The following is a 26,998-nucleotide window of genomic DNA, read 5'->3' as shown; positions in this document are numbered from 1 at the left end:
GTTGATGGATTTGCATTCATGCCCCGCAGCGGACTCTTGAGTCATCCGAGGTCTGGCCTCTGCAGGCGTGTAGGCCCTGCCTTGTACTGTTCTGCCTGCTGAAGGCATTATTTTATGCACAGTACTTGCCAGTGAGCTTCGATGCTGCAAAGATATCTGTTTAGTGTTGTCATTCGTGGACATGAAAGCCTGGGCTATCGTGATGGTCTTGCTCAGATCTAGGGATTCGGCAGACAGTTTGCGAAGACTGATTTCGTGGCCGATTCCAAGCAGCAAAAAGTCCCGCAACATTTCCCCCAAAAATCCAGCAAATTCGCACGATCCCGCAAGACGTCTTAGGTCGGCGACATAGCTCGCCACGTTCTGGCCCTCGGTGCGATGGTGCATATTAAAAGTGATACCTGGCCATTAAGATGCTCTCCTTCGGCTTGAGGTGTTGCTGAACCAGCGTGCACAACTCTGTATATGTCCGTTGGTTTCGTCAGTGCTAGCAGAGTTTTGACGAGGCCACATATTGTGGACCCACAAACGGTGAGGAGAATCACCCTGCGCTTGACCGAGGTATTTTCCGTATCCAGCTCGTTGACCATGAAGTACTGGTCAAAACGCTCAACGAAGGCTTCTCAATCATTACCCTCAACAAATCTCTCAAGAATACCAACAGCAGCCATAACCGTGTGAAAGTTCGTGATCTGTTATTCGTCGCCAATTGTTTTGTTCAGATTAACTCCACAAGATTGTATACTGTAAGCTCAAACTGTTGTGACCTTGGTCTCTTTAATGTAACTCCAGAGTGAGGAAGCAGCATGTTAGACTGCCTTTTATACCTGCTTGCCTGGGGTGTGCAGGTGACCCTTGGGTCTCCAACAGGTGCGCCCCCCTGCTGGCAAGTCTTACACACTAGTAAAGTTTACATGCATAACAGATAGACTTTTGTGCACCAAAAGTATTAAAGGATATGGACCAAAGGTGGGTATATGGAGTTAGGTCACAGATCAGTCACGATCTCATTGAATGGTGGAACAGGCTCGAGGGGCTGAATGGCCTCCTCCTGTTCCTATGTCCTGTGTACAGAACACTCCATCCTGTGTGTTGTCTTGTCAACAGATGTGATAGATAAGAGAGAGTCTATGGATGTTATTTATATGGACTTCCAGAAGGCGTTCGATAAGGTTCCACGTAAAAGCCTGTTAACACAAATGAGAGCGCATGGAACGGGAAGTAGCCTATTGGCTTGGGCAGGGAATCGGTTAGAGGTTAGGAGACAGTGAGCAGGGATAATGGATATGTGCTCCAATCGGCAGGGTGTGACTAGGATAATGCTGTGGCCTCTGCTTTTCGAATGAAGGCATGGCCGCCAATGATGGAGTGATGAAAAGAAGGCAGAATTAGAGGAGCGCAGAGATCTCAGGTGGTTGTGGGGCTGGAGGGGATTACAGAGATAGGGAGGGGCGAGGCCCATGGAGGGATTTGAAAACAAGGATGAGAATGTTGGTGGACGAGCACAGGGGGTGATGGGTGAGTGGGACTTGGTGCGGGTTGTGACATGGTCAGCGAGCACAGGGGTGATGGGTGAGTGGGACTCAGTGCGAGTTAGGACACGGGGGTTGATGGTTGAGCTCGACTCGGTGTGTTAGGACACGGGGGGGTGATGGTTGAGCGGGACACAGTGTGAGTTAGGACACGGGGGGTGATGGGTGAGCTCGACTCAGTGCGAGTTAGGACATGGGGGGGGTGATGGGTGAGTGGGACACGGTGCGGGTTAGGTCACGGGGAGTGATGAGTGAGCTGGACTCGGTGTGAGTTAGGACATGGGGCAGCAGAGTTTTGGATGAGCTGAAGTTTATGGAGGGTGGAAGGTGGGAGGCCGGACGTGATTGGCTTTTGACACCCTCGAGCTCCAGCAAGCCAATCAGTTGACGGGGAAACAATGGGTGGGCAAGTGGTGCAGCACATGCTGAGAGCAAGTTTCTTTTAAAGAACTGTTCCTTTCAAACGCTGGAGCTGAGTACTCCACATCCTGCTGGGAAAACATCGGATATTCAGATTTTTCTTTTCAATGTGTTTAATGTAGAATTGAAGCAAAGAAAATCCTGAAAGTCGGCAGCTGCGGAATGATTCCCAATCTTTATATATTCCAGGTGTTGTTTCAGAATGCAGGAAAGATAAAACAAGTAAATCAGTACTCCAAGAATTTCTTTGGATGGAGGCAGGAGATGGCCGCCTAATTGATAGGGACTCGGCAATAAGACCCTGCCTGTCTGTGATTTGCCCACTAATATATTTTACTTCGTTTGAATTCAAGCCAAATTTTTAAAAATAAACACCCATGAAACAATGATGAATCATTGAATCAGAGAAATTTACAGCACAGAAGGAGGTCATTTCGGCCCATCATGTCCACACCGGCCGACCAAGAGCTATCCAGCCTAACCCCACTTTCCAGCTCTAGGTCTGTAGCCCTGTAGGTTACGGCACTCCAAGTGCACATCCAAGTACTTTTTAAATGTGGTGAGGGTTTCTGCCTCTACCATCCTTTCAGGCAGTGGATTTGGATATGTGGATTTCTATGCCATCATCGAAGTCGTTAATAAATACTGTGAATAGTTGAGGCCCCAACACAGATCCCTGTGGGACTCCACTAGTCACATCCTGCCAATGTGAGTACCTGCCCACTATCCCTACTCGCTGTCTCCTGCTGCTCAATTTCCTAACCAGGTCAATAATTTGCCGTCAATTCCGTGGGCTTCTATCTTAGTTAACAGGCTCTTATGTGGGACTTTATCAAATGCCTTCGGGAAGTCCATATAAATAGCATCCATAGACATTCCCTGTCCACTACTTTAGTCACCTCTTCAAAAAATTCAATCAGATTTATCGGGCATGACCGACCTTTCACGAATCCACGCTGGCTCTCTCTGATCAGCTGAACATTTTCGAGGTGTTCAGTCGCCGTATCCTTAATGATAGACTCTAATAATGTCCCCACATCAGATGTTGGGCCAACTGATCTATAATTCCTTGGTTTCCCTGTCTCACCATTCTTATATAGAGGAGAGACATGTGCAATTTCACAAAGCAAGTCTCTGGGATATGCCAGCAGCATATGTATCGGAGATTTTACCCCTGAGAGCCAATTTTGGGGCAGCTATCTGAGGTTGGTCCCTGATCAATGAGCACTGGATCGAGGATTGTGATTGGCTGAAACTCAATTTGTTTCGGATCGTTCCACCCAGTGACCCGAGAAGACTTGCATCCCACCACACTGGGCTGGAACTAAACTCAGCTCTCACAAGTGAAAGGAGACAAGACTGACATTTATACAGTGCCTTTCACCACCTCAGACCATCCCAAAGTGCTTCACAGCCAATGAAGTACATTTGAAGTGTAGTCACTGTTATTCTGTGGGAAACGCAGCAGCCAATTTGTGCACAGCAAGATCCCACAAACAGCAATAAGATAATGACCCAGATAATCTGTTTTTAGTGATGTTGGTTGTGGGATAAATATTGGCCAGGACACCAGGGAGGACTCCCCTGCTCTTCATTGAAATAGTGGCCATGGAATCTTCTACATCTACCTGAGAGAGTAGACGGGGCCTCCGTTTAACTTGGCTCATCCCAAAGATGGTACCTCCGACAGTGCGGCGCTCCCTCAGTACTGCCCCTCCAACAGTGCGGCGCTCCCTCAGTACTGCCCCTCCGACAGTGCGGTGCTCCCTCAGTACTGCCCCTCCGACAGTGCAGCGCTCCCTCAGTACTGCCCCTCCGACAGTGCGGCGCTCCCTCAGTACTGCCCCTCCGACAGTGCGGCGCTCCCTTAGTACTTCCCCTCTGACAGTGCGGCACTCCCTCAGTACTGTCCCTCTGAAAGTGCGGCGCTCCCTCAGTACTGCCCCTCTGATAGTGCAGCGCTCCCTCAGTACTGCCCCTCCGACAGTGCAGCCCTCCCTCAGTACTGCCCCTCTGACAGTGCAGTGCTCCCTCAATACTGCACTGGGAGTGTCAGCCTAGATTTATGTGCACAAGTCCCTGGAGTGGGATTTGAACCCACAACCTTCTGACTCAGAGGCGAAAGTGCTGCCCACTGAGCCATAGCTGAAACTCTACATCGTGAAGATACAGTGCTATGTCGCTGTGACAAGCAGTGTCCCATTTGTGTATTCATTGTGATCTGTGCTCTGTATTTGTGTGGGAGTGAATTCCTGGATTGTCCTGCTCTCTGACTCTCGACTGAACGTGCCTTTTGATCTCCCTGTTGGCAGTTCTGGCTGGCAATGTACTATCTGTCGGAGATGACGGAGGAGCAGACACTGGTGATGTGCAGCGGACACCCGCAGGGACTATTCCCGAGCCCCCCGAACGCCCCTCGTCTCGTCATCACAAACGGCATGGTAAGACAAACGGCCCCTCTCGCTGCCCCCAGTCATGTGTCCCGCAGGATTCCTGCTTTTACCACTGTGTAGAAATTTTTTTTTTCTTTCTTTGTGTCTCCGTTGATTAATTCAGGCTGTGGTGTCAGCCTCGCTGTTTGATATTGTCCTTCATCTGTTCTGGCCCCTCCCAAACCCACCCCATCCATCACCTTCAACATTCACTCCCTCCACCACCGGTGCACCGTGGCTGCAGTGTGTACCATCTACAAGATGCACTGCAGCAACTCGCCAAGGCTTCTTCGGCAGCACCTCCCAAACCCGCGACCTCTACCACCTAGAAGGACAAGGGCAGCAGGTGCATGGGAACACCACCACCTCCACGTTCCCCTCCAAGTCACACACCATCCCCACTTGGAAATATATCGGCCGCTCCTTCATCGTCGCTGGGTCAAAATCCTGGATCTTCCTGCCTACCAGCACTGTGGGAGTACCTTCACCACACGGACTGCCGCGGTTCAAGAAGGCAGTTTCTCAGGGCAACGAGAGTTGGGCAATAAATGCTGGCCTTGCCAGCGATGCCCACATCCCAAGAATCAACTAAAAGAAGGAGCTGCCCTTCTCTCTTTGTGTCTCTTTCCCTCTATCTATCTGTGTCTATTTTTCTGTCTCTCTCTGTCTGTCTTTCTCTGATGGTCTGTCTCTCTCAGAGACGTGGAGAGACTGGAGAAGCTGGGGTTGTTCTTGGAGCAGAGAAGGTTGAGAGGAGATTTGATAGAGGTTGTCAAAATCATGAGGGGGTCTGGACAGAGTAGATAGAGAGAAACTGTTCCCATTGACGGAAGGGTTGAGAACCAGAGGACACAGATTTAAGGTGATTGGCAGAAGAACCAAAGGTGACATGAAGAAATGCTTTTTTAAGCAGCGAGTGGTTAGGATCTGGAATGCACTGCCTGAAAGGGTGGTGGAGGCAGATTCAATTGTGGCTTTCAAAAGGGAATTTGTTAATATCTGAAGGAAAAAAAATTGCAGAACTACGGGGAAAGGGCGGGGGAGCGGAACTAGCTGAAGTGCTCTTGCAGAGAGCCGGCTTGGGCTCAACAGGCCGAATAAATAGGTCCTTTTCAGAGTGGCAGGCAGTGAGTAGTGGGGTATCGCAAGGCTCAGTGCTGGGACCCCAGCTATTTACAATATACATTAATGATTTAGACAAAGGAATTGAATGTAATATCTCCAAGGTTGCAGATGACACTAAGCTGGGTGGCAGTGTGAGCTGTGAGGAGGACGCTAAGAGGCTGCAGGGTGACTTGGACAGGTTAGGTGAATGGGCAAATGCATGGCAGATGCAGTATAATGAAGATAAAGGTGAGGTTATCCACTTTGGTGGCAAAAACAGGAAGGCAGAATATTATCTGAATGGTGACAGATTAGGAAAAGGGGAGGTGCAACAAGACCTAGGTGTCATCAGTCATTGAAGGTTGGCATACAGGTGCAGCAGGCGAAGAAGAAGGCAAATGGCATATTGGCCTTCATAGCGCGAGGAATTGAGAATATGAGCAGGTAAGTCTGTACAGGGCCTTGGTGAGGTCACACCTTGAATATTGTGTACAGTTTTGGTCTCCTAATCTGAGGAAGGATGTTCTTGCTATTGAGGGAGTGCAGCGAAAGTTCACCAGACTGATTCCCGGGATAACAGGACTGACATATGAAGAAAAACTGAATCGACTAGGCTTATATTCACTGGAATTTAGAAGAATGAGAGGGGATCTCATAGAAACATATAACATTCTGACGGGATTGGACAGGTTGGATGCAGGAAGAATGTTCCTGATGTTGGAGAAGTCCAGAACCAGGGGTCACAGTCTAAGGATAAGGGGTAAGCCATTTAGGACCGAGATGAGGAGAAATTTCTTCACTCAGAGAATTGTGAACCTGTGGAATTCTCTACCACAGAAAGTTGTTGAGGCCAGTTCGTTAGATATATTCAAAAGGGAGTTCGATGTGGCCCTTACGGATAAAGGGATCAAGGGGTATGGAGAGAAAGCAGGAATGGGATACAGAAGTTGGATGATCAGCCATGATCATATTGAATGGTGGTGCAGGCTCGAAGGGCCAAATGGCCTACTCCTGCACCTATTTTCTATGTTTCTATGGCCTCCTACTGTGCTGTAACCATTCTACGATTCATTTCTTTCTCTCTGTTTCTTTCTCTTTCTTTATATCTCTTCTCTCGTTTCCTCGCTCTCTACTCTTTTCTCTGTTTCCCTCAAATCCTCAATCTTCCTCTCTTTCTTCCATCTCTCTTTCTCCCTCTCCATTCCTTGACCCTCTCCCTCATTGGAGGGGGTACAGAGACGATTCACTAGGCTGATTCCGGAGATGAGGGGGTTACTTTATGATGATAGATTGAGTAGACTGGGTCTTTACTCGTTGGAGTTCAGAAGGATGAGGGGTGATCTTATAGAAACATTTAAAATAATGAAAGGGATAGACAAGATAGAGGCAGAGAGGTTGTTTCCACTGGTCGGGGAGACTAGAACTAGGGGGCACAACCTCAAAATACGGGGGAGCCAATTTAAAACCGAGCTGAGAAGGAATTTCTTCTCCCAGAGGGTTGTGAATCTGTGGAATTCTCTGCCCAAGGAAGCAGTTGAGGCTAGCTCATTGAATGTATTCAAATCACAGATAGACAAATTTTTAACCAATAAGGGAATTAAGGGTTATGGGGAGCGGGCGGGTAAGTGGAGCTGAGTCCACGGCCAGATCAGCCATGATCTTTTTGAATGGTGGAGCAGGCTCGAGGGGCTAGATGGCCTACTCCTGCTCCTAATTCTTATGTTCTTATGTTTCTCCTGCATGTACAACCTGGGGTATAAGTAGAATGGCTGTTTCGTGTACCTGAAATTCTTGTCTCTGCTATTTCCCATTTAAAATAATTGGGATAAAGTCGACACTATAACATTGCAGGGAGGAATTTATTTCCCATCTCTGTTTTGTTCCCAGCATTTATGGGATGCTGGATTTCCCAATCTGTAGGTATTGTGCGGGACAGAGCTGCGACCCCTCTGACTTATTCCCTTTTCACCTCTATTGCGTTCCAGGTTATCCCGAACTACTCCTCGAGGGATGAGTACGAGAAGATGTTTGCCATGGGAGTAACCATGTAAGAGATTTCTGACCCTCTTCCTCATACATGGTCACAAATCAAATGAACAGAATATTGAGATCCCTGACAAATGAGATGAAGTGTCAGCCGTGGCTCAGTGGGTAGCATTCTCGCTTCTGCATCAGAATGTCGTGGGTTCAAGTCCCACTCCAGACAACTTGAGCCCTGTAATTCCAGGTTGACCCTCCCAGTGCAGTACTGAGGGAGAGCCACACTGTCAGAGGGGCAGTACTGAGGGAGAGCCACACTGTCAGAGGGGCAGTACTGAGGGAGAGCCACACTGTCAGAGGGGCAGTACTGAGGGAGAGCCACACTGTCAGAGGGGCAGTACTGAGGGAGAGCCACACTGTCAGAGGGGCAGTACTGAGGGAGTGCTGCACTGTCAGAGGGACAGTACTGAGGGAGTACTGCACTGTCAGAGGGGCAGTACTGAGGGAGTGCTGCACTGTCGGAGGGGCAGTACTGAGGGAGTACTGCACTGTCAGAGGGACAGTACTGAGGAGGCGCTGCACTGTCGGAGGGGCAGTACTGAGGGAGAGCCACACTGTCAGTGGGGCAGTACTGAGGGAGCGCCGCACTGTCAGAGGGGCAGTACTGAGGAGGCGCTGCACTGTCGGAGGGTCAGTACTGAGGGAGCGCTGCACTGTCGGAGGGTCAGTACTGAGGGAGCGCTGCACTGTTGGAGGGGCAGTACTGAGGGAGTACTGCACTGTCAGAGGGGCAGTACTGAGGGAGTGCCGCACTGTCGGAGGGGCAGTACTGAGGGAGTGCTGCACTGTTGGAGGGCCAGTACAGAGGGAGCGCTGCACTGTCAGAGGGGCAGTACTGAGGGAGCGCTGCACTGTCGGAGGTGTCGCCTTTCAATTGAGACTTTAAACCGAGGCCCTGTCAGCCCTCTCAAGTGGACGTAAAAGATCCTATGGCACTATTTTGAAGGAGAGCAGAGGAGTTATCTCCACTGTCGGGGGCAATATTTACCCCTCAACCAACATCACTAAAACAGATTATCCGGTCATTATCACATTTCTGTTTTTTGGGAACTTGCTGTGTGCAAATTGGCTGCTGTGATTCCTACATTACAACTTCAATCATACTTCATCGGTTTGTGAAGCGCTTTGGGACGGCCTGATGTTGTGAAAGTCTCCATATAAATTTATTTAGAGAATTAAATTTCCATGTGGCACAGACATATTACAGTGGGAACACGATCTCCTGTCTGACTTATAGTTGCTTTATAAAGTAGGACCTCCAGATCTTTATTGAAGCAGTGTCAACTTCTTCAAACAAAGGTTTCAAAGATCTAATTTATGAACCTGGTTTAAAGGGATTGTACCTTGCATTACCCTTTGACTTGTGACCTTCTGCAGCTGTATGCTTTAAGGACCATCCTTGAGCCCAGTACACTGGCCCTTTAATCAGAAGGGTTGTAAATAACGGCCCATGGATAGTCAGGGCGCCTGGCATTACTGGGACACGTGAAAGCGTTTAAAGGACTTATTCATAACTGTCTCATCTATGTCATAAAATTTAATAAGAAATAAATCATTTTATTTATGTAATGCCAAGTCATGAGTTAATAAGAAAGTATACAGCTTCTCTGAAAGTTGAAAAAAAGAAATAGAGAGAGAGAGAGAGAAACAGGAAGAAAGTAAGAAAAAAAAACTGACTTTCATTTCTGTAGCGCCTTTCACGACCTCAGGGCGACCAAAAGCATTTTACAGCCAATAAGGGACTTTCTAAAATGTAGGAAAAGCAGCAACCAATTTGCGAACAGCAAGATCCCACAAATAGCAATGCGATAAATGACCGGGTGATGTGTCTTTAGGTGTTGGTTGAGGGATAAATATTGTCACCTGGACACCGGGGAGGGCTGCAGTGCCCACTGTGGTACTGGGCTAGTTTGTGGGAAGCAGTCATCCTCCGGATCCGAGCCCAAGTGTGAACCTTCATGAGTAGGTCGATCCCGTGAGTCTTGTAAGGCTGTTCCACAAGGAGAGCATCACAATCACACCTAATGCTGTCCCCGCCCGCGAGCCGCACACACACACACACACACATACACACTATCACACACACACACACATTATCACACACACACTATCACACACACACACACACACACTATCTCACACACACACACACACACTATCACACACACACTATCACACACACACATACTATCTCACACACACACTATCACACACACACGCACACACACTATCACACACACACACTATCACACACACACACACTATCACACACACACGCACACACACACACTATCACACACATGCACATACACACACACACACTATCACACACTCTCACACACACACACACACACTATCTCAGACACACACTATCACTCACGCACACACACACACGCACACACTATCACACACACACACACTATCTCACACACACACTATCACACACACACACACACCCACTCGCTCACACACACACACACACACTCTTGCTCACACACACACACACACACACACACACACACTCTCACATACACACACTCTCGCTCACACACTCAAACACTTGCACACACACACACTCATACACACTCACACATTCGTAGACTCTCACACTCGCTCACACACACACTCAATCACTCACACACTCACACACACTCACACATTCATTCGCTCACACACACACACCAACTCACACACCCACTCACTCACACACACACACTCTCGCACACTTGCATACACACACTCTCACACACACACACACACACACACACACACACTCATACACTTGTACACTCGCACACTCTCATACACACACTCTCATACACACACACGCTCACACACACATACACTCGCATGTTCCAGCATCAGTAACTTGGTAGATGCCAGGAATGGGAAAGAAAGGGTTACATTTATATAGCACCTTTCACAACCTCAGGTCGTCACAAAGCGCTTTACATCCGAGTACTTTTTGAAGTGCAGTCACAGTTGCGATGTAGGAAACGCAGCAACTAATTTGCGCATAGTAAGCTCCCACAAAGAGCAATATGATAAATGACCAGCTGACCTGTTTTTAGGTGTTGGTTGAGGGATAGATATTGGCCGCAGGACACCGGGGAGGGCTGCAGTGCCCTCTGAGTGTGTCTGTGTCACACCAAGCCGTACCATCGCCCCTCGAGCTTTCGGCAGAGGCTCGCGCACACATTCTCAGGATGTAACCAGTTGAACTAATCGGAGATTTTGATTGGTTCCCCAGGTACGGGCAGATGACAGCGGGAAGCTACTGTTACATTGGGCCGCAGGGAATTGTTCACGGCACCGTGGTAACGTTGCTGCTTTTTGTACTCATCTAATCAAAGAAGGCGAATGGCATCAGAACATCTGAACATAAGAAATAGGAGCAGGAGTAGGCCATTCGTCCCCTTGAGTCTCTCCGCCATTCAGTGAGATCATGGCTGATCTTCGACCTCAACTCCATTTTTCTGATCCCTTGATTTCCTTAATATCCAAAAATCTATCGATCTCAGCCTTGAATGTACTCAAAGACTGATCCTCCACAGCCCTCTAGGGTAGAGAATTCCAAAGATTCACCACCCTCTCAGTGAAGAAGTTTCTCCTCATCTCAGTCCCAAATGGCCGACCCCTTATCCTGAGACTGTGACCCCTGGTTCTAGACTCTCCAGCCAGGGGAAACATCCTCCCTGCATCTACCATGTCAAGCCCTGTATGAATTTTGAATGTTTCAATGAGATCACCTCTCATTCTTCTAAACTCTAGAGAGTATAGGCCCAATCTACTCAATTTCTCCTCATAGGACAATCCCCCCATTTAATAGTGGCCTTTATCTACAAAGTCCTGGAACACAAAGGAGTGTAAGTGATGCTTCAGTTGTACAGAGCTCTGCTCAGACCACACCTGCAGTAACTGGGTTCAGTTCTGGGCCCCACCCCTCAGGGAGGATATATCGGCCTCGGGGGGGAGCAGCACAGATTCACCAGAATGATACCGAGTTGAATTACAAGACCACTTTGCATTTTCTTGAGATTGGAAGGCTGAGCGATGATCTGATCGAGTTGTTAAAAATGTTAAAAGAATTTGATAGGGTACGTGGAGAGAAATTGTTTCCTCTGGTGGGGGGAGTCCAGAACAAGGGGGCAGAACCTTAAAATTAGAGCCAGGCCGTTCAGGGGTGATGTCAGGAAGCACTTCTTCACACAAAGGGTGATGGGAATCTGGAACTCTCTTCCCCTACACTGTCCCACCAAACACTTCCAGGGCAGGTACAGCACGAGTTAGATACAGAGTAAAGTTCCCACCATAATAATTTATCTCAACCTCAACCCCAACATTAGGTGAATGCCCCTATTGCACAATGTGCCCCCTACTTCCAATCTCCCCCATCCTCTCTGCATCCACCTTGTCAAGCCCCCTCATAATCTTATATGTTTTGATAAGATTACCTCTCAATCTTCTGAATTCCAGTGAGTAAAGGCCCAACCTACTCAACCTTTCCTCATAAGTCAACCCCCTCATCTCTGGAATCTACCTTGTGAACTTTCTCTGAACTGCATCCAAAGCAAATATATCCTTTTGTAAATATGGAAACCAAAACCGCACGCAGTATTCCAGGTGTGGCCTCACCAATACCCAGTATGTCTGTAGCAAGACTTCCCTGCTTTTATACTCCAACCCCTTTGTAATAAAGGCCAAGATTCCATTGGCCTTCCTGATCACTTGCTGTACCTGCATACTATCCTTCTTCAGCAGCACCTCCCAAACCATGACCTCTCCCATCTAGAAGGACAAGGGCAGCAGGCGCATGGGAACACCACCACCTCCAAGTCACATACCATCCTGACTTGGAAATATATCGGCCGTTCCTTCATTGTCACTGGGACAGAATCATGGAATACCCTCCCTAACAGCACTGTGGGAGCACCTTCACCACACAGACTGCAGCGGTTCAAGAAGGTGGCTCACCATCTTCTCAAGGTCAATTAGGGATGGGCAATAAATGCTGGCCTTGGCAGTGACTCCCACATCCCCAGAATAAAAAAAAACGAATGCTCTTATTCTGGGGTGGATACAATGCTAGCTGCCAGAGCTGAAGCCCTAATTGACCTTGAGAAGATGGTGAGCCGCCTTCTTGAACCGCTGCAGTCCGTGTGGTGAAGGTGCTCCCACAGTGCTGTTCCTCTACTTAACTGCACAATATCAACAGTCAGAACCTCAATCAAACAATTGAGATGAGTTGCTTTAGTTTATGGGGCCATTTATTGGAGACACATGTGGTTAAGCTGCAGTCACATCTGTTCATCTTTACTTTTGTGATTCATCAGGATTATTAATCTGCACCATCAAAAAGACAGATTTCGCATGCTGCACAGTCACTTTGACTCACAGACTCCTGGTTCTTCCCTGTCTGTCATGTATTTGCTTCATGGGTTCTTGGCTTAATAATTCATAGCAACACATTGCTATTAAGAACTAGTTGGTTTATTAGCAAAAGGTTTAACAATCACACTACACATTACCAGTTTGTCCCTTGGCTCACAACCACCTGCCTCATCGTGGATCCCCCAAACCCAACTGGCTGGGGTTTTATTGAGTCTTGTGAATGTCACGTGACTGGCTCAGCCACTCCCAACTTAACAGCTCTACAAACCTGTGAGCATACATTACAGTCACATCAATGACTCTTTGTCATCATCCAATTGAACACACGTGGACACCACTGTGGGTCAAGCGGGAGATTATAGACTAAGTGTAGAAAAGGCACTGGACACCCAGATGTTTATGTTCTTCAAAAAGGAGCCATATCAGTATCTGATTCTGAATTGGGAGTACAGGTTTTTGGGATTGTTGCAGATTGAGATCATCAAATTAAAAAAACGGAAGAACTTGCATTTCTCTAGCGCCTTGTACAACCTCAGGATGTCCTAAAGCGCTTCACAGCCAATGAAATACTTTTGAAGTGTAGCCACTGTTGTGGAGTAGGAAACGCAGCAGCCAATTTGTGCACAGTAAGCTCCCACAAACAGCAACATGATACTGACCAGATCATCTGTTTTAGTGATGTTAGTTGAGAAAGAAAGACTTGCATTTCTATAGCTCCTTTCATGACCACCGGACATCTCAAAATACTTTACAGCCAATGAAGTACTTTTGGAGTGCAGTCACTGTCGTAATGTGGGAAACGCAGCAGCCAATTTGCGCACAGCAAGCTCCCATAAACATCAATGTGATAATGACCACATAATCTATTTTTGTTATGTTGGTTGAGGGATAAATATTGTACAGGACACCGGTGAGAACTCCACTGCTCTTCTTCGAAATAGCGCCATGGGATCTTTTATGTCCACCTGAGAGGGCAAACGGGGCCTCGGTTTAATGTCTCATCCAAAAGACTGCCCCTCCGACAGTGCAGCGCTCCCTCAGTCCTGCCCCTCCGACAGTGCAGCGCTCCCTCAGTATTGACCCTCCAACAGTGCAGCACTCCCTCAGCACTGCACTGGGAGTGTCAGCCTAGATTTACAGCTCAAGTCTCTGGAATGGGACTTGAACCCACAACCATTCTGACTCAGAGGTGAGGGAGTGCTAATCACTGAGCCACAGCTGATTTATTGAACTCAGGCTCTTAGTTAACCGTGGTGTGAGTGAACCCCTGATCTGCCAGGTTACTGGTCCAGTACCACAACCACTATCTTCCACTGCTTCAAATATTTATCCAGCTTCCACATGGTTTCTGACGTTCTGATAATTCTCAATCCCACCTTCCCACTCCCAATCCCGATTCTCTTCAGAAGCACATTGAATTACCTCGTAAACCCTTGTCTGCTTAAAGGTCCTTCCCTCACAAAAAGTAGTTAATTGGTTGTACAGTGCTTTGGGACATCTTGAGGTCAAGAAAGGCACTGTAGAAATTAATGTTTTTTCTTTAATTTATGACCTACATATCTCCAGCCTCATATATTGTGGTTGACTCTCAGAGCAACAAAGATGAGCAATATCCAATCAATATCCAAGATCAAATTGAGCGCGCTGATGAGCTCGAGTCTGTTTCTGTTTCAGCTGACAGTGTTGAACGCTGGCCGGCGCTACCTGGGCTTGGACGACCTAAGCGGCAAGGTGTTTGTGACGTCAGGACTGGGTGGAATGAGTGGGGCGCAGGCCAAGGCAGCGGCAATCATCGGCTGTGTGGGAGTGATAGCAGAGGTAAGTCCGTGTCCAGCGCTTTGTGTCGTCATCATTCCGCTTAAACCTGGTCTGGGAAAGCACCAATAAAACTGGGACGGGTGGGGAGAGGAGTAATGTTCTGTCCTGTCCAGGACTGACCTTCTCTCTCATAACCTTTCCTCCAATGCCCATCCCTCCAATGCCGACCCCTGCAATGCCCATCCCTCCAATGACCCTCCAATTCCTATCCCTCCAATGACCATCCCTCCAATGACCCTCCAATGACCATCCCTCCAATTACCCTCCAATTCCTATCCCTCCAATGACCATCCCTCCAATGACCCTCCAATGACCATCCCTCCAATTACCCTCCAATTCCTATCCCTCCAATTCCTATCCCTCCAATGACCCACCAATGACCATCCCTCCAATGACCATCTCTCCAATTCCTATCTCTCCAATGACCCTCCAATGACCATCCCTCCAATGACCCTCCAATGACCATCCCTCCAATGACCATCCCTCCAATGACCATCCCTCCAATTTTTATCCCTCCAATGACCCTCCAATGACCATCCCTCCAATTACCCTCCAATTCCTACCCCTCCAATGACCATCCCTCCAATTACCCTCCAATTCCTACCCCTCCAATGACCATCCCTCCAATGACAAGATAGAGGCAGAGAGGTTGTTTCCACTGGTCGGGGAGACTAGAACTAGGGGGGCACAGCCTCAAAATACGGGGGAGCCAATTTAAAACCTAGTTGAGAGGGAATTTCTTCTCCCAGAGGGTTGTGAATCTGTTGAATTCTCTGCCCAAGGAAGCAGTTGAGGCTAGCTCATTGAATGTATTTAAATCACAGATAGATAGATTTTTAACCAATAAGGGAATTAAGGGTTACGGGGAGCGGGCGGGTAAGTGGAGCTGAGTCCACGGCCAGATCAGCCATGATCTTGTTGAGTGGCGGAGCAGGCTGGAGGGGCTAGATGGCCTACTCCTGTTCCTAATTCTTATGTTCTTATGTTCTTATGACCATCCCTCCAATGACCCTCCAATGACCATCCCTCCAATGACCATCCCTCCAATTCCTATCCCTCCAATGACCCTCCAATGACCATCCCTCCAATGACCATCCCTCCAATGACCCTCCAATGACCATCCCTCCAATGACCATCCCTCCAATGACCCTCCAATGAACATCCCTCCAATGACCATCCCTCCAATGACCCTCCAATGCCCATCCCTCCAATGACCCTCCATCACAAAGTCAGTAGTGGGGCTGGTTACAGATGATTGCAGTGTTCAGTTTCATTCAAACTTCCTCAGATAATGAAGCAGTCTGCGCCCACATGCAGCAAGACCTGGAAAACATTCAGGCTTCATAGAATCATAGAAATTTATAGCACAGAAGGAGGCCATTTCGGCCCATCATGTCCGCCCCGGCCGACCAAGAGCTGCCCAGCCTAATCCCACTTTCCAGCTCTTGGTCCGTAGCCCTGTAGGTTACGGCACTTAAAGTGCACATCCAAGTACTTTTTAAATGTGGTGAAGGCTTCTGCCTCTACCACCCTTTCAGGCAGTGAGTTCCAGACCCCCACCACCCTTTGGGTGAAAAAATATCCCCTGAATCCCCTCTAAACTTCCCCCCAATTACTTTAAATCTATGCTCGGGCTTGGGCTGATAAGTGGCAAGTAACATTCGCACCACACAAGTGCCAATCTAATGACCTCCCCTTGACATTCAATGGCATTACCATCGTCAAATCCTCCAACATCAACATTGATCAGAAATTTAATTGGACCAGCCACACAAATAATGTGGGTACAAGAACAGGTCAGAGGCTGGGTATTCTGCGGTGAGTGTCTCACCTCCTGACTCCCCAAAGCCTTTCCACCATCTACAAGGCACAAGTCAGGAGTGTGATGGAATACTCTCCACTTGCCTGGATGAGCGCAGCTCCAACAACACTCAAGAAGCTCGATACCATCCAGGACAAAGCAGCCCGCTTGATCCGCACCCCATCCATCAGCTTCAACATCCACTTCCTCCACCACCGGCGCACTGTGGCTCCAGTGTGTACCATCTACAAGATGCACTGCAGCAACTCGCCAAGGCTTCTTCGGCAGCACCTCCCAAACCCACGCCCTCTACCACCTAGAAGGACAAGGGCAGCAGGCTCATGGGAACACCACCACCTTCAAATTCCCCTCCGAGTCACACACCACCCTGACTTGGAAATATATCGCCGCTCAGATCCCATGAACGAATAATAATAAATAATTGTAATGTGAGAGTCTCTGCAGATGTGAGGAGTGGTGTTGTCGGCTTTGGTTGTTGAGGGGAGCGGTGTTTTGGCATCGGAGAGGAAAACATCGGGCACAATTTGAGAATGTTCCTCTTTCAACCGAAGCCGAGAAATGTTGTCCTTTTGAATTGGAAGATAAGGATGATTGAGCAACATTAAGACACAAGCTGCCCATTCACTCCTGGCAAACCTCCGGGACAAGACCGCACAAGAACCTTCTCCTCACTGTTTCGGCTTGTCTGAAAAATCAACAACAAACACACCGATTCTTTCAGTTCGGCCAACTCGCTGGTGCCGTGAGTAAGTGGGAAGGATACCGCAGGATGCCTCCTCTTACTGTCAGTAACGGGAGCCGCTTTCAAACCAGGGACAGTTCGAGTCATTGGAAACCACGTTGCTCAGCAACACACCGGGCGGGAGAATTTCAGTTACTGTGGCACTCCAGTCAGTGAATGTTCTCGAAACCATCGGTTCTCCGAGGCAAGAGTCGATTGGAAATTCAAGTGGCTTCTGTTTAACTCTGAGACTGATGGATACCCTGGGGCGGCCATTTTGTTTCACGCCCTGGTTACGAGCACTAATATTACAATAATAAATCTATTCAACCACCGGGAGCACATTTATTGCTGGGTTCCTAGCACTCAGCTGCTGAAATATACTGGGGCGGTAATTTCCCGGGGTAGTGAGCTCTCCCCATGGATTGTACAGAGCCTTGGTCAGACCCCACCTGGAATCCTGGGCCCTGCACCTCAGGGAGGGTATATTGGCCTTGGAGGGGCAGCAGCGCAGAATGATACCTGGGGGATAAAAGGGTTAAATTATGAGGACAGGTTTTGCTCCTGGGATGTGGACATCGCTGGCAAGCCCAGCATTTATTGCCCATCCCTAATTACATAGTTGCATAGACTAGGCTTGTATTCTCTCGAGGTTAGAAGATTAAGGGGTGATTGAATCGAGGTCTTTACAATCATAAATGGATTCGTAGATATACTGAAACTATAGCCTCTGGTGAGGGGGGAGGGTGGGGGGAGTCCAGAAGAAGGGGGAATAAAATTAGAACCAGGCCATTCAGGGGTGATGTCACACAATGGGTGGTGGAAATCTGGGACTCTCTCCCCCAAAAGGCTGCGGTTGCTGGGGGTCAATTGGAGCTTTCAAGGCTGAGATCGATGGATTTACTTTCTTAAAACCTATTACATCTCTAACTTCTTCCAGTTCTGACGAAGGACCTTCGACCTGAAACGTTAACACTGCTTCTCTCCACAGATGCTGCCTAACCCGCTGAGTATTTCCAGCATTTTGTGGTTTTATTTCAGATTCCCAGCATTGGCAGTATTTCATAAGAACATAAGAAATAGGAGCAGGAGTCAGCCATTTGGCCCCTCGAGCCTGCTCCGCCATTCAATAAGACCATGGCTGATTTTGTTGGTGTTTTGGAGATTCCTGGTGTTCTAGCACGTCAAGTACCATGACAAGGGGTGACTGAGCGACCTCAGTAACTGTACAACTGCGTCCGATCGTGGGGTTGTGGCAAATCATTAGAACGCCCGCTCCTTTAATGGGAACCATGGGGAACCAGAGAATCGATTTGATTGGCTGGAAGTAACCTGTCATGAACTCCTTACTCCTCTCAGGTTGACGAGGGAGCTCTGAAGAAACGTCACCAACAAGGCTGGTTAATGCAGATCACCAACAGCCTGGACCAGTGCGTAGCCCAAATCAGGTACGTCACATTCTCTCACCGTAATCCTCACCCACCCTCTCACCAAACCTCCAAACCCCACCTGCCCACCTTCTCCTCATATCCCACAAACCCACCTTCACCCCATATCCCTCAACCACACCTACCTACCTTCTCCCAAGCCCACCGACACACCTCCTCCCTATATCCGCCAACCCCATCTTCTCACTGAATCTCTTAACCCCACCTTCTCACCATATCCCTCAATTGCACCTTCTCCCCATATCCCTCAACCCCACCCACCCAATTTCTCCCAATTGGCTCCAAACGGACGTCCCAATATAGTTCACTGGATTTAGACCGGTGCAATATCGAGTGTCCGGCAGCAAGTTGAGTCGTGGCGGGAGGAGGGGGGGGGGGGCGGCGGGGTGAGGGTTGGTGTTTGTATGCTTGCGATCGCAGCGGTTGGAGTGGGGGTGTGGGGGATCCTGGGTCTGAAGATTTTTTCTGTAGAACCCAGGGGCTCACTCTTGCCCCACGAGAATGATTTGAAACTTATCCGTTTGGGGCCTGTTATTCAGCCAGTTAAACCGGTGGGAGAGTGTGCGGCGCAGTCAGCAATCGCCACTTGGTGCCTTATGTATGTCACGGGTCACTGACTTGCACAACAAAGGGGCCTAACGGCTGAAACAGGAGTCTTGGCCACTCAGCAGAAGCCCCATGTAAAATGGCGACAGTTGGAGCCTCGTTAACGGGTCAATAAGCCGAGCGACAAATGCCATTTTGAGGCCATTAGTGCCAAGTTTAAATTGACCGTCCCTGCATCCCTTGGTCCTTTCTCTCTCCGGCCATCTCTGACCCCATTCACACTCCTTCCTTCAACATCCTTCCGTGGAACTCAATTGCAAACCTCAACTTCCCTTCAGCCAAAATAAAAGCTCTTCCTGCCCTCTTCATATTCCGTATTCCCACTCCAGAGATGTGAGCACAAAAATCCAGGCCGACCCTCTCAGTGCAGTACTGAGGGAGCGCCGCACTATCAGAGGGGCAGTACTGAGGGAATGCTGCACTGTCAGGGGGCAGTGCTGAGTGCTCAGTAAGTAACCTTTTAGCATTGTTGTTGCCAAATTAAGTTTATCTAAGGGTTAATTAATGGCTGGAGAGCTCGGACACATGTTATGCTCCTCCTGTGCTATGTGGAAAGTCAGGGATGCTTCCGGTGTCCCTGACGACTACATTTGTGGCAAGTGCATCCGCCTGCAGCACCTGACAGACCACATTGCGGCACTGGAGCTGTGGGTGGATTTACTCTGGAGCATCCGCTATGCTGAGGATGTCGTGAATAGCACGTTTAGTGAGTTGGTCACACCGCAGGTAAAGGGTACATAGCCAGATAGGGAATGGGTGACCAACAGGAAGAGCAGTAGAAGGTCCCCTGCGGTCATCCCCCTGCAAAACAGATACACCACTTTGGGTACTGTTGAGGGGGCTGACTCATCAGGGGAGGGCAGCAGCAGCCAAGTTCATGGCACCGTGGGTGGCTCTGCTGCACAGGAGGGCAGGAAAAAGAGTGGGAGAGCTATAGTGGTAGGGGATTCTATTGTAAGGGGAATAGATAGACGTTTCTGCGGCCGCAACTGAGACTCCAGAATGGTATGTTGCCTCCCTGGTGCAAGGGTCAAGGATGTCTCGGAGCGGGTGCAGAACATTCTGAAAAGGGAGGGTGAACATCCAGTTGTCGTGGTGCATGTAGGTACCAACGATATAGGTAAAAAACAGGATGAGGTCCTACAAGACGAATTTAGGGAGCTAGGAGCTAAATTAAAAAGTAGGACCTCAAAAGTAGTAATCTCAGGATTGCTACCAGTGCAACGTGCTAGTCAGAGTAGGAATCGCAGGCTAGCTCAGCTGAATACATGGTTTGAGGAAGGGTGCAGAAGGGAGGGATTCAAATTCCTGGGACATTGGAACCGGTTCTGGGGGAGGTAGGACCAGTACAAACCAGATGGTCTACAAGTGGGCAGGACCGGAACCAATGTCCCAGGGGGAGTGTTGCTAGTGCTGTTGGGGAAGGTTTAAACTAATATTGCAGGCGGATGGGAACCTATGCAGGGAGACAGAGGGAAGTAGAATGGGGGCAGAAGCAAAAGATAGAAAGAAGAAAAGTAAAAGTGGAGGGCAGAGAAACCTAAGGCAAAAAGCAAAAATGGCCATATTATAGCAAAATTCTAAAGGGGCAAAGTGTGTTAAAAAGACAAGCCTGAAGGCTCTGTGCCTCAATGCGAGGAGTATTCAGGATAAGGTTGATGAATTAACTGCGCAGATAGCAGTTAACGGATATGATGTAATTAGCATCACGGAGACATGGCTCTAGGGTGACCAAGGCTGGGAACTCAACATCCAGGGGAATTCAACATTTAGGAAGGATAGACAGAAAGGACAAGGAGGTGGGGTTAAAGAGGAAATTAATGCAATAGTAAGGAAGGACATTAGCTTGGATGATGTGGAATCTGTATGGGTGGAGCTATGGAACACCAAAGGGCAGAAAACGTTAGTGGGAGTTGTGTACAGATCACCAAACAGTAGTAGTGCGGTTGGGGACAGCATCAAACAAGAAATTAGGGATGCGTGCAATAAAGGTACAGCAGTTATCATGGGCGACTTTAATCTACATATTGATTGGGCTAACCAAACTGGTAGCAATGCGGCGGAGGAAGATTTCTTGGAGTGTATTCGGGATGGTTTTCGAGACCAATTTGTCGAGGAACCAACTAGAGGGCTGGCCATCCTAGACTGGGTGATGTGTAATGAGAAACGACTAATTAACAATCTTGTTGTGCGAGGCCCCTTGGGGAAGAGTGACCATAATATGGTAGAATTCTTTATTAAGATGGAGAGTGACACAGCTAATTCAGAGACAAGTGTCCTGGACTTAAGGAAAGGTAACTTCGATGGTATGAGACATGAATTGGCTAGAATAGACTGGCGAGTGATACTTAAAGTGACAGTGAATAGGCAATGGCAAACATTTAAAGATCACATGGATGAACTTCAACAATTGTACATCCCTGTCTGGAGTAAAAATAAAATGGGGAAGGTGGCTCAACCGTGACTAACAAGGGAAATTAAGGATAGTGTTAAATCCAAGGAGGAGACATATAAATTGGCCAGAAAAAGCAGCAAACCTGAGGATTGGGGTAATTTTGTAATACAGCAGAGGAGGACAAAGGATTTAATGAGGAGGGGGAAAATAGAGTATGAGAGGAAGCTTGCTGGGAACATAAAAACTGACTGCGAAAGCTTGTATAGATATGTGAAGAGAAAAAGATTAGTGAAAATAAACGTAGGTCCCTTGCAGTCAGATTCAGGTGAATTTATAATGGGGAACAAAGAAATGGCGGACCAGTTAAACAAATACTTTGGTTCTGTCTTCACGAAGGAAGACACAAATAACCTTCCGGAAATACTAGGGGATCGAGGGTTTAGTTAGAAGGAGGAACTGAAGGAAATCCTTATTAGGTGGGAAATTGTGTTAGGGAAATTGATGGGATTGAAGGCTGATAAATCCCCGGGGCCTGATAATCTGCATCCCAGAGTATTTAATGAAGTAGCCCGAGAAATAGTGGATGCATTGGTGATCATTTTTCAACAGTCTATCGACTCTGGATCGGTTCCTATGGACTGGAGGGTAGCTAATGTAATACCACTTTTTAAGAAAGGAGGGAGAGAGAAAATGGGCAATTATAGACCAGTTAGCCTGACATCAGTAGTGGAGAAAATGTTGGAATCAATTATTAAAGATGAAATAGCAGCACATTTGGAAAGCAATGACGGGATCGGTCCAAGACAGCATGGATTTATGAAAGGAAAATCCTGCTTGACAAATCTTCTGGAATTTTTTGAGGATGTAACTAATAGAGTGGACAAGGGAGAACCAGTGGATGTGGTGTATTTGGATTTTCAAAAGGCTTTTGACAAATTTCCACACAAGAGATTGGTGTGCAAAATTAAAGCACATGGAATTGGGGGTAATGTACTGACATGGCTAGAGAATTGGTTGGCAGACAGGAAGCAGAGAGTCGGGATAAACGGGTCCTTTTCAGAATAGCAGGCAATGACTAGTGGGGTGCTGCAGGGCTCAGTGCTGGGACCCCAGCTATTTACAATATACATCAATGATTTGGATGAGGGAATTGAGTGTAATATCTCCAAGTTTTCAGATGACACTAAGCTGGCTGGCGGTTTGAGCAGGATGCTAAAAGGCTGCAGGTGACTTGGATATGTTAGGTGAGTGGGCAAATGCGTGGCAGATGCAGTATAATGTGGATAAATGTGAGGTTATCCACTTTGGTGGCAAAAACACGAAGGCAGAATATTATCTGAATGGTGGCAGATTAGGAAAAGGGGAGGTGCAACGAGACCTGGGTGTCATGGTACATCAGTCATTGAAAGTTGGCATGCAGGTACAGCAGGCGGTGAAGAAGACAAATGGCATGTTGGCCTTCATAGCTAGGGGGTTTGAGTATAGGAGCAGGGAAGTCTTACTGGGGCCTCACCTGGAATATTGTGTTCAGTTTTGGTCTCCTAATCTGAGGAAGGACGTTCTTGTTAGTGAGAGAGTGCAGCGAAGATTCACTAGACTGATTCCCCGGGATGGCAGGACTGACATATGAGGAGAGACTGGATCGACTGGGCCTGTATTCACTGGAGTTTAGAAGGATGAGAGGAGATCTCATAGAAACATATAAAAGTCTGACGGGACTACAGGTTAGATGCAGGAAGAATGTTCCCGATGTTGGGGAAGTCCACAACCAGGGGACATAGTCTAAGGATAAGGGTTAAGCCATTTAGGACTGAGATGAGCAGAAACTTCTTCACTCAGAGAGTTGTTAACCTGTGGAATTCCCTGCCGCAGAGAGTTGTTGATGCCAGTTCATTGGATATATTCAAGAGGGAGTTAGATATGGCCCTTACGGCTAAAGGGATCAAGGGGTATGGAGAGAAAGCAGGAAAGGGGTACTGAGGTGAATGATCAGCCATGATCTTATTGAATGGTGGTGCAGGCTCGAAGGGCCGAATGACCTACTCCTGCACCTACTTTCTATGTTTCTATGAGGGAGTACCGCACTGTCTGAAGGGCAGTACCGAGGGAGCGCTGCACTGTTGGAGGGGCAGTACTGAGGGAGCGCTGCACTGTTGGAGGGGCAGTACTGAGGGAGCGCTGCACTGTTGGAGGGGCAATGCTCAGGGAGTGCTGCTCTGTCGGAGGGGCCATACTGATGGAGTGCTGAACTGTCGGATGGGCAGTACTGAGGGAGCGCCGCACTATCAGAGGGGCAGTACTGAGGGAGCACCGCACTGTCGGAGGGGCAGTACTAAAGGTGCGCTGCACTGTCGGAGGGGCTGTACTGAGGGAGCGCCGCACTGTCGGAGGGGTGTTGTGGACGTAAATAAACAGAATAACTGAAACAAATGTAATGTAACTTACTGTGCCCTTTATAGCAACTCCCAAAATGGTGACCCAAAACCAGCATGAACCAGCATGTTTACAGAAGTGTGTGAATAGCTCCCTCAGGGTCCTAATGCCGTCAAGTGAGGGTTCGTGAAACAAACAAATAGCGTATGAACACAAAATATTTACATATTTCCCCCCTTCTGAAAACACGGTCTATGAACAGACAAAGTCCTTGAGATAGCCAGGCTGTGTTCTGTTACGCTGAGACCAGCGCGGGGCTTGCGGTGTTTGATCGAGGTTTTCGGTTGGGAAACAGAACGTTGCCTCTGTTCCATCCTGCTGGCCTGTTGGCCTGTGATTTGGAATCAGTCTACGAGCATTCCAGCGAGTTCCATTATTGAGCTCGTAGGTGTGAGGACTGAACTATCGCCCGATCTGTTGTGGAGGCGAAAGTGAAGATGCGAGCTTATGACTCCGGTTTGGGCACTTAACCCTGACCCAATCTCCATTCTTCAGTTGGGGCTTTTGAGTGCGTCATTTTGTGTCATTGCACGACTTCACTTTTCGTTGCCGTTCCGAAATCTGGGATGCGAGTGTGGTTATCTTCGCGCTAGGTTTGGCTGGGGGTTTGAGAATGTCCAGTAGCCAGCGAAGATTCCGCCCAATCATGAGCTCAGCGGGTGTCTTCCCCGTTAGCGAGTGCTTTGTCAAACGGTATGTGCGGAGAATGGTTTGAACCGCTTCATCGAATGTTTGGCCTACTACGAGGTTGGCTTTCAAACCCTCTTTGATGCGGTTAAATCGCTCAACACCTCCGTTGCTTTGAGGATTGTACCGAGCAGTAAGGCGATGCTCGATACCATGACGAGTGAGGAAATCTGCAAACTGGTCGGACACAAACTCTGGTCCATTGTCAGTGATTATGAGCTCTGGGAGGCCCCACTTCATGAACATACATTTCAGGCTGCAGAATAGAGACGATTGTTGATGAGGTCACTGAACTTGTAGCGATTTCTGGCCATTTGGAATGCAGGTCATGTACTACAACAAAGAAACGCTGATGCTGTGGAGCTGCTTCAACTTGACCAAAGATCTCCAACTTAAGTTGTTGCCATGGTCTTTGTGGCCATGGAATGGGCTTCATTGGTGCTGGTCGGATGTTTGTGGCCTTTTCGCTCAGACTGCATGCTTCGCAGTGTGAGACAAACTCCTTGATGCAAGTGTCAATCCCAGGCCACCAATGCTTCATGCGGACAATGCCAGGGTGTCCATCATGTGCCAATGAGAGAACACGCTGTTGAAGCAACTTGGGAATGACTGCTCTATCACCACGAGCTGGGTAGAAACATAGAAACATAGAAAATAGGTGCAGGAGTAGGCCATTCGGCCCTTCGAGCCTGCACCGCCATTCAATGAGTTCATGGCTGAACATGCAACTTCAGTACCCCATTCCTGCTTTCTCGCCATACCCCTTGATCCCCCTAGTAGTAAGGATTACATCTAACTCGTTTTTGAATATATTTAATGAATTGGCCTCAACAACTTTCCATGGTAGAGCATTCCACAAGTTCAACACTCTCTGGGTGAAGAAGTTTCTCCTCATCTCGGTCCTAAATGGCTTACCCCTTCTCCTTAGACTGTGACCCCTGGTTCTGGACTTCCCCAACATTGGGAACATTCTTCCTGCATCTAACCTGTCTAAACCCATCAGAATTTTAAACGTTTCTATGAGATCCCCTCTCATTCTTCTGAACTCCAGTGAATACAAGCCCAGTTGATCCAATCTTTCTTGATATGTCAGTCCCGCCATCCCGGGAATCAGTCTGGTGAACCTTCGCTGTACTCCCTCAATAGCAAGAACGTCCTTCCTCAAATTAGCAGACCAAAACTGTACACAATACTCCAGGTGTGGCCTCACCAAGGCCCTGTACAACTGTAGTAACACCTCCCTGTCCCTGTACTCAAATGTCCTCGCTATGAAGGCTAACATGCCATTTGCTTTCTTAACCGTCTGCTGTACCTGCATGCCAACCTTCAATGACAGATGTACCATGACACCCAGGTCTCATTGCACCTCCCCTTTTCCTAATCTGTCACCATTCAGATAATAGTCTGTCTCTCTGTTTTTACCACCAAAGTGGATATCCTCACATTTATCCACATTATACTTCATCTGCCATGCATTTGCCCACTCACCTAACCTATCCAAGTCACTCTGCAGCCTCGTAACATCCTCCTCGCAGCTCACACTGCCACCCAACTTAGTGTCATCTGCAAATTTGGAGATACTACATTTAATCCCCTCGTCTAAATCATTAATGTACAATGTAAACAGCTGGGGCCCCAGCACAGAACCTTGAGGTACCCCACTAGTCACTGCCTGCCATTCTGAAAAGTACCCATTTACTCCTACTCTTTGCTTCCTGTCTGCCAACCAGTTCTCAATCCACGTCAGCACACTACCCTCAATCCCATGTGCTTTTACACACTAATCTCTTGTGTGGGACCTTGTCGAAAGCCTTCTGAAAGTCCAAGTACACCACATCAACTGGTTCTCCCTTGTCCACTCTACTGGAAACATCCTCAAAAAATTCCAGAAGATTTGTCAAGCATGATTTCCCTTTCACAAATCCATGCTGACTTGGACCTATCATGTCACCTCTTTCCAAATGTGCTGCTATGACATCCTTAATAATTGATTCAATCATTTTACCCACTACCGATGTCAGGCTGACCGGTCTATAATTCCCCGTTTTCTCTCTCCCTCCTTTTTGAAAAAGTGGGGTTACATTGGCTACCCTCCACTCCATAGGAACTGATTCAGAGTCTATGTAATGTTGGAAAATGACTGTCAATG

General features: G+C 48.1%; 1 protein-coding gene across 1 annotated transcript in view; it reads left to right on the top strand.

Moving 5' to 3' along the window:
• uroc1 (urocanate hydratase 1) overlaps positions 1 to 26,998 on the top strand; it is a 136,950-nt gene that overhangs the window by 36,191 nt on the left and 73,761 nt on the right. Inside the window, exons 5-9 of the mRNA XM_070894933.1 lie at positions 4,265 to 4,393; positions 7,474 to 7,535; positions 10,779 to 10,845; positions 14,594 to 14,737; positions 18,640 to 18,728. Coding sequence (XP_070751034.1) covers positions 4,265 to 4,393; positions 7,474 to 7,535; positions 10,779 to 10,845; positions 14,594 to 14,737; positions 18,640 to 18,728 — 491 coding nt within the window. The remainder of the gene's footprint in view (positions 1 to 4,264; positions 4,394 to 7,473; positions 7,536 to 10,778; positions 10,846 to 14,593; positions 14,738 to 18,639; positions 18,729 to 26,998) is intronic.

This window comes from Pristiophorus japonicus, chromosome 12 (genome assembly GCF_044704955.1).
Source record: "Pristiophorus japonicus isolate sPriJap1 chromosome 12, sPriJap1.hap1, whole genome shotgun sequence".
Taxonomy (NCBI): Eukaryota; Metazoa; Chordata; class Chondrichthyes; family Pristiophoridae; genus Pristiophorus; species Pristiophorus japonicus.
The sequence above is the reverse complement of the archived record's forward strand: the minus strand, read 5'-3'. Positions and strand labels throughout refer to the sequence as shown.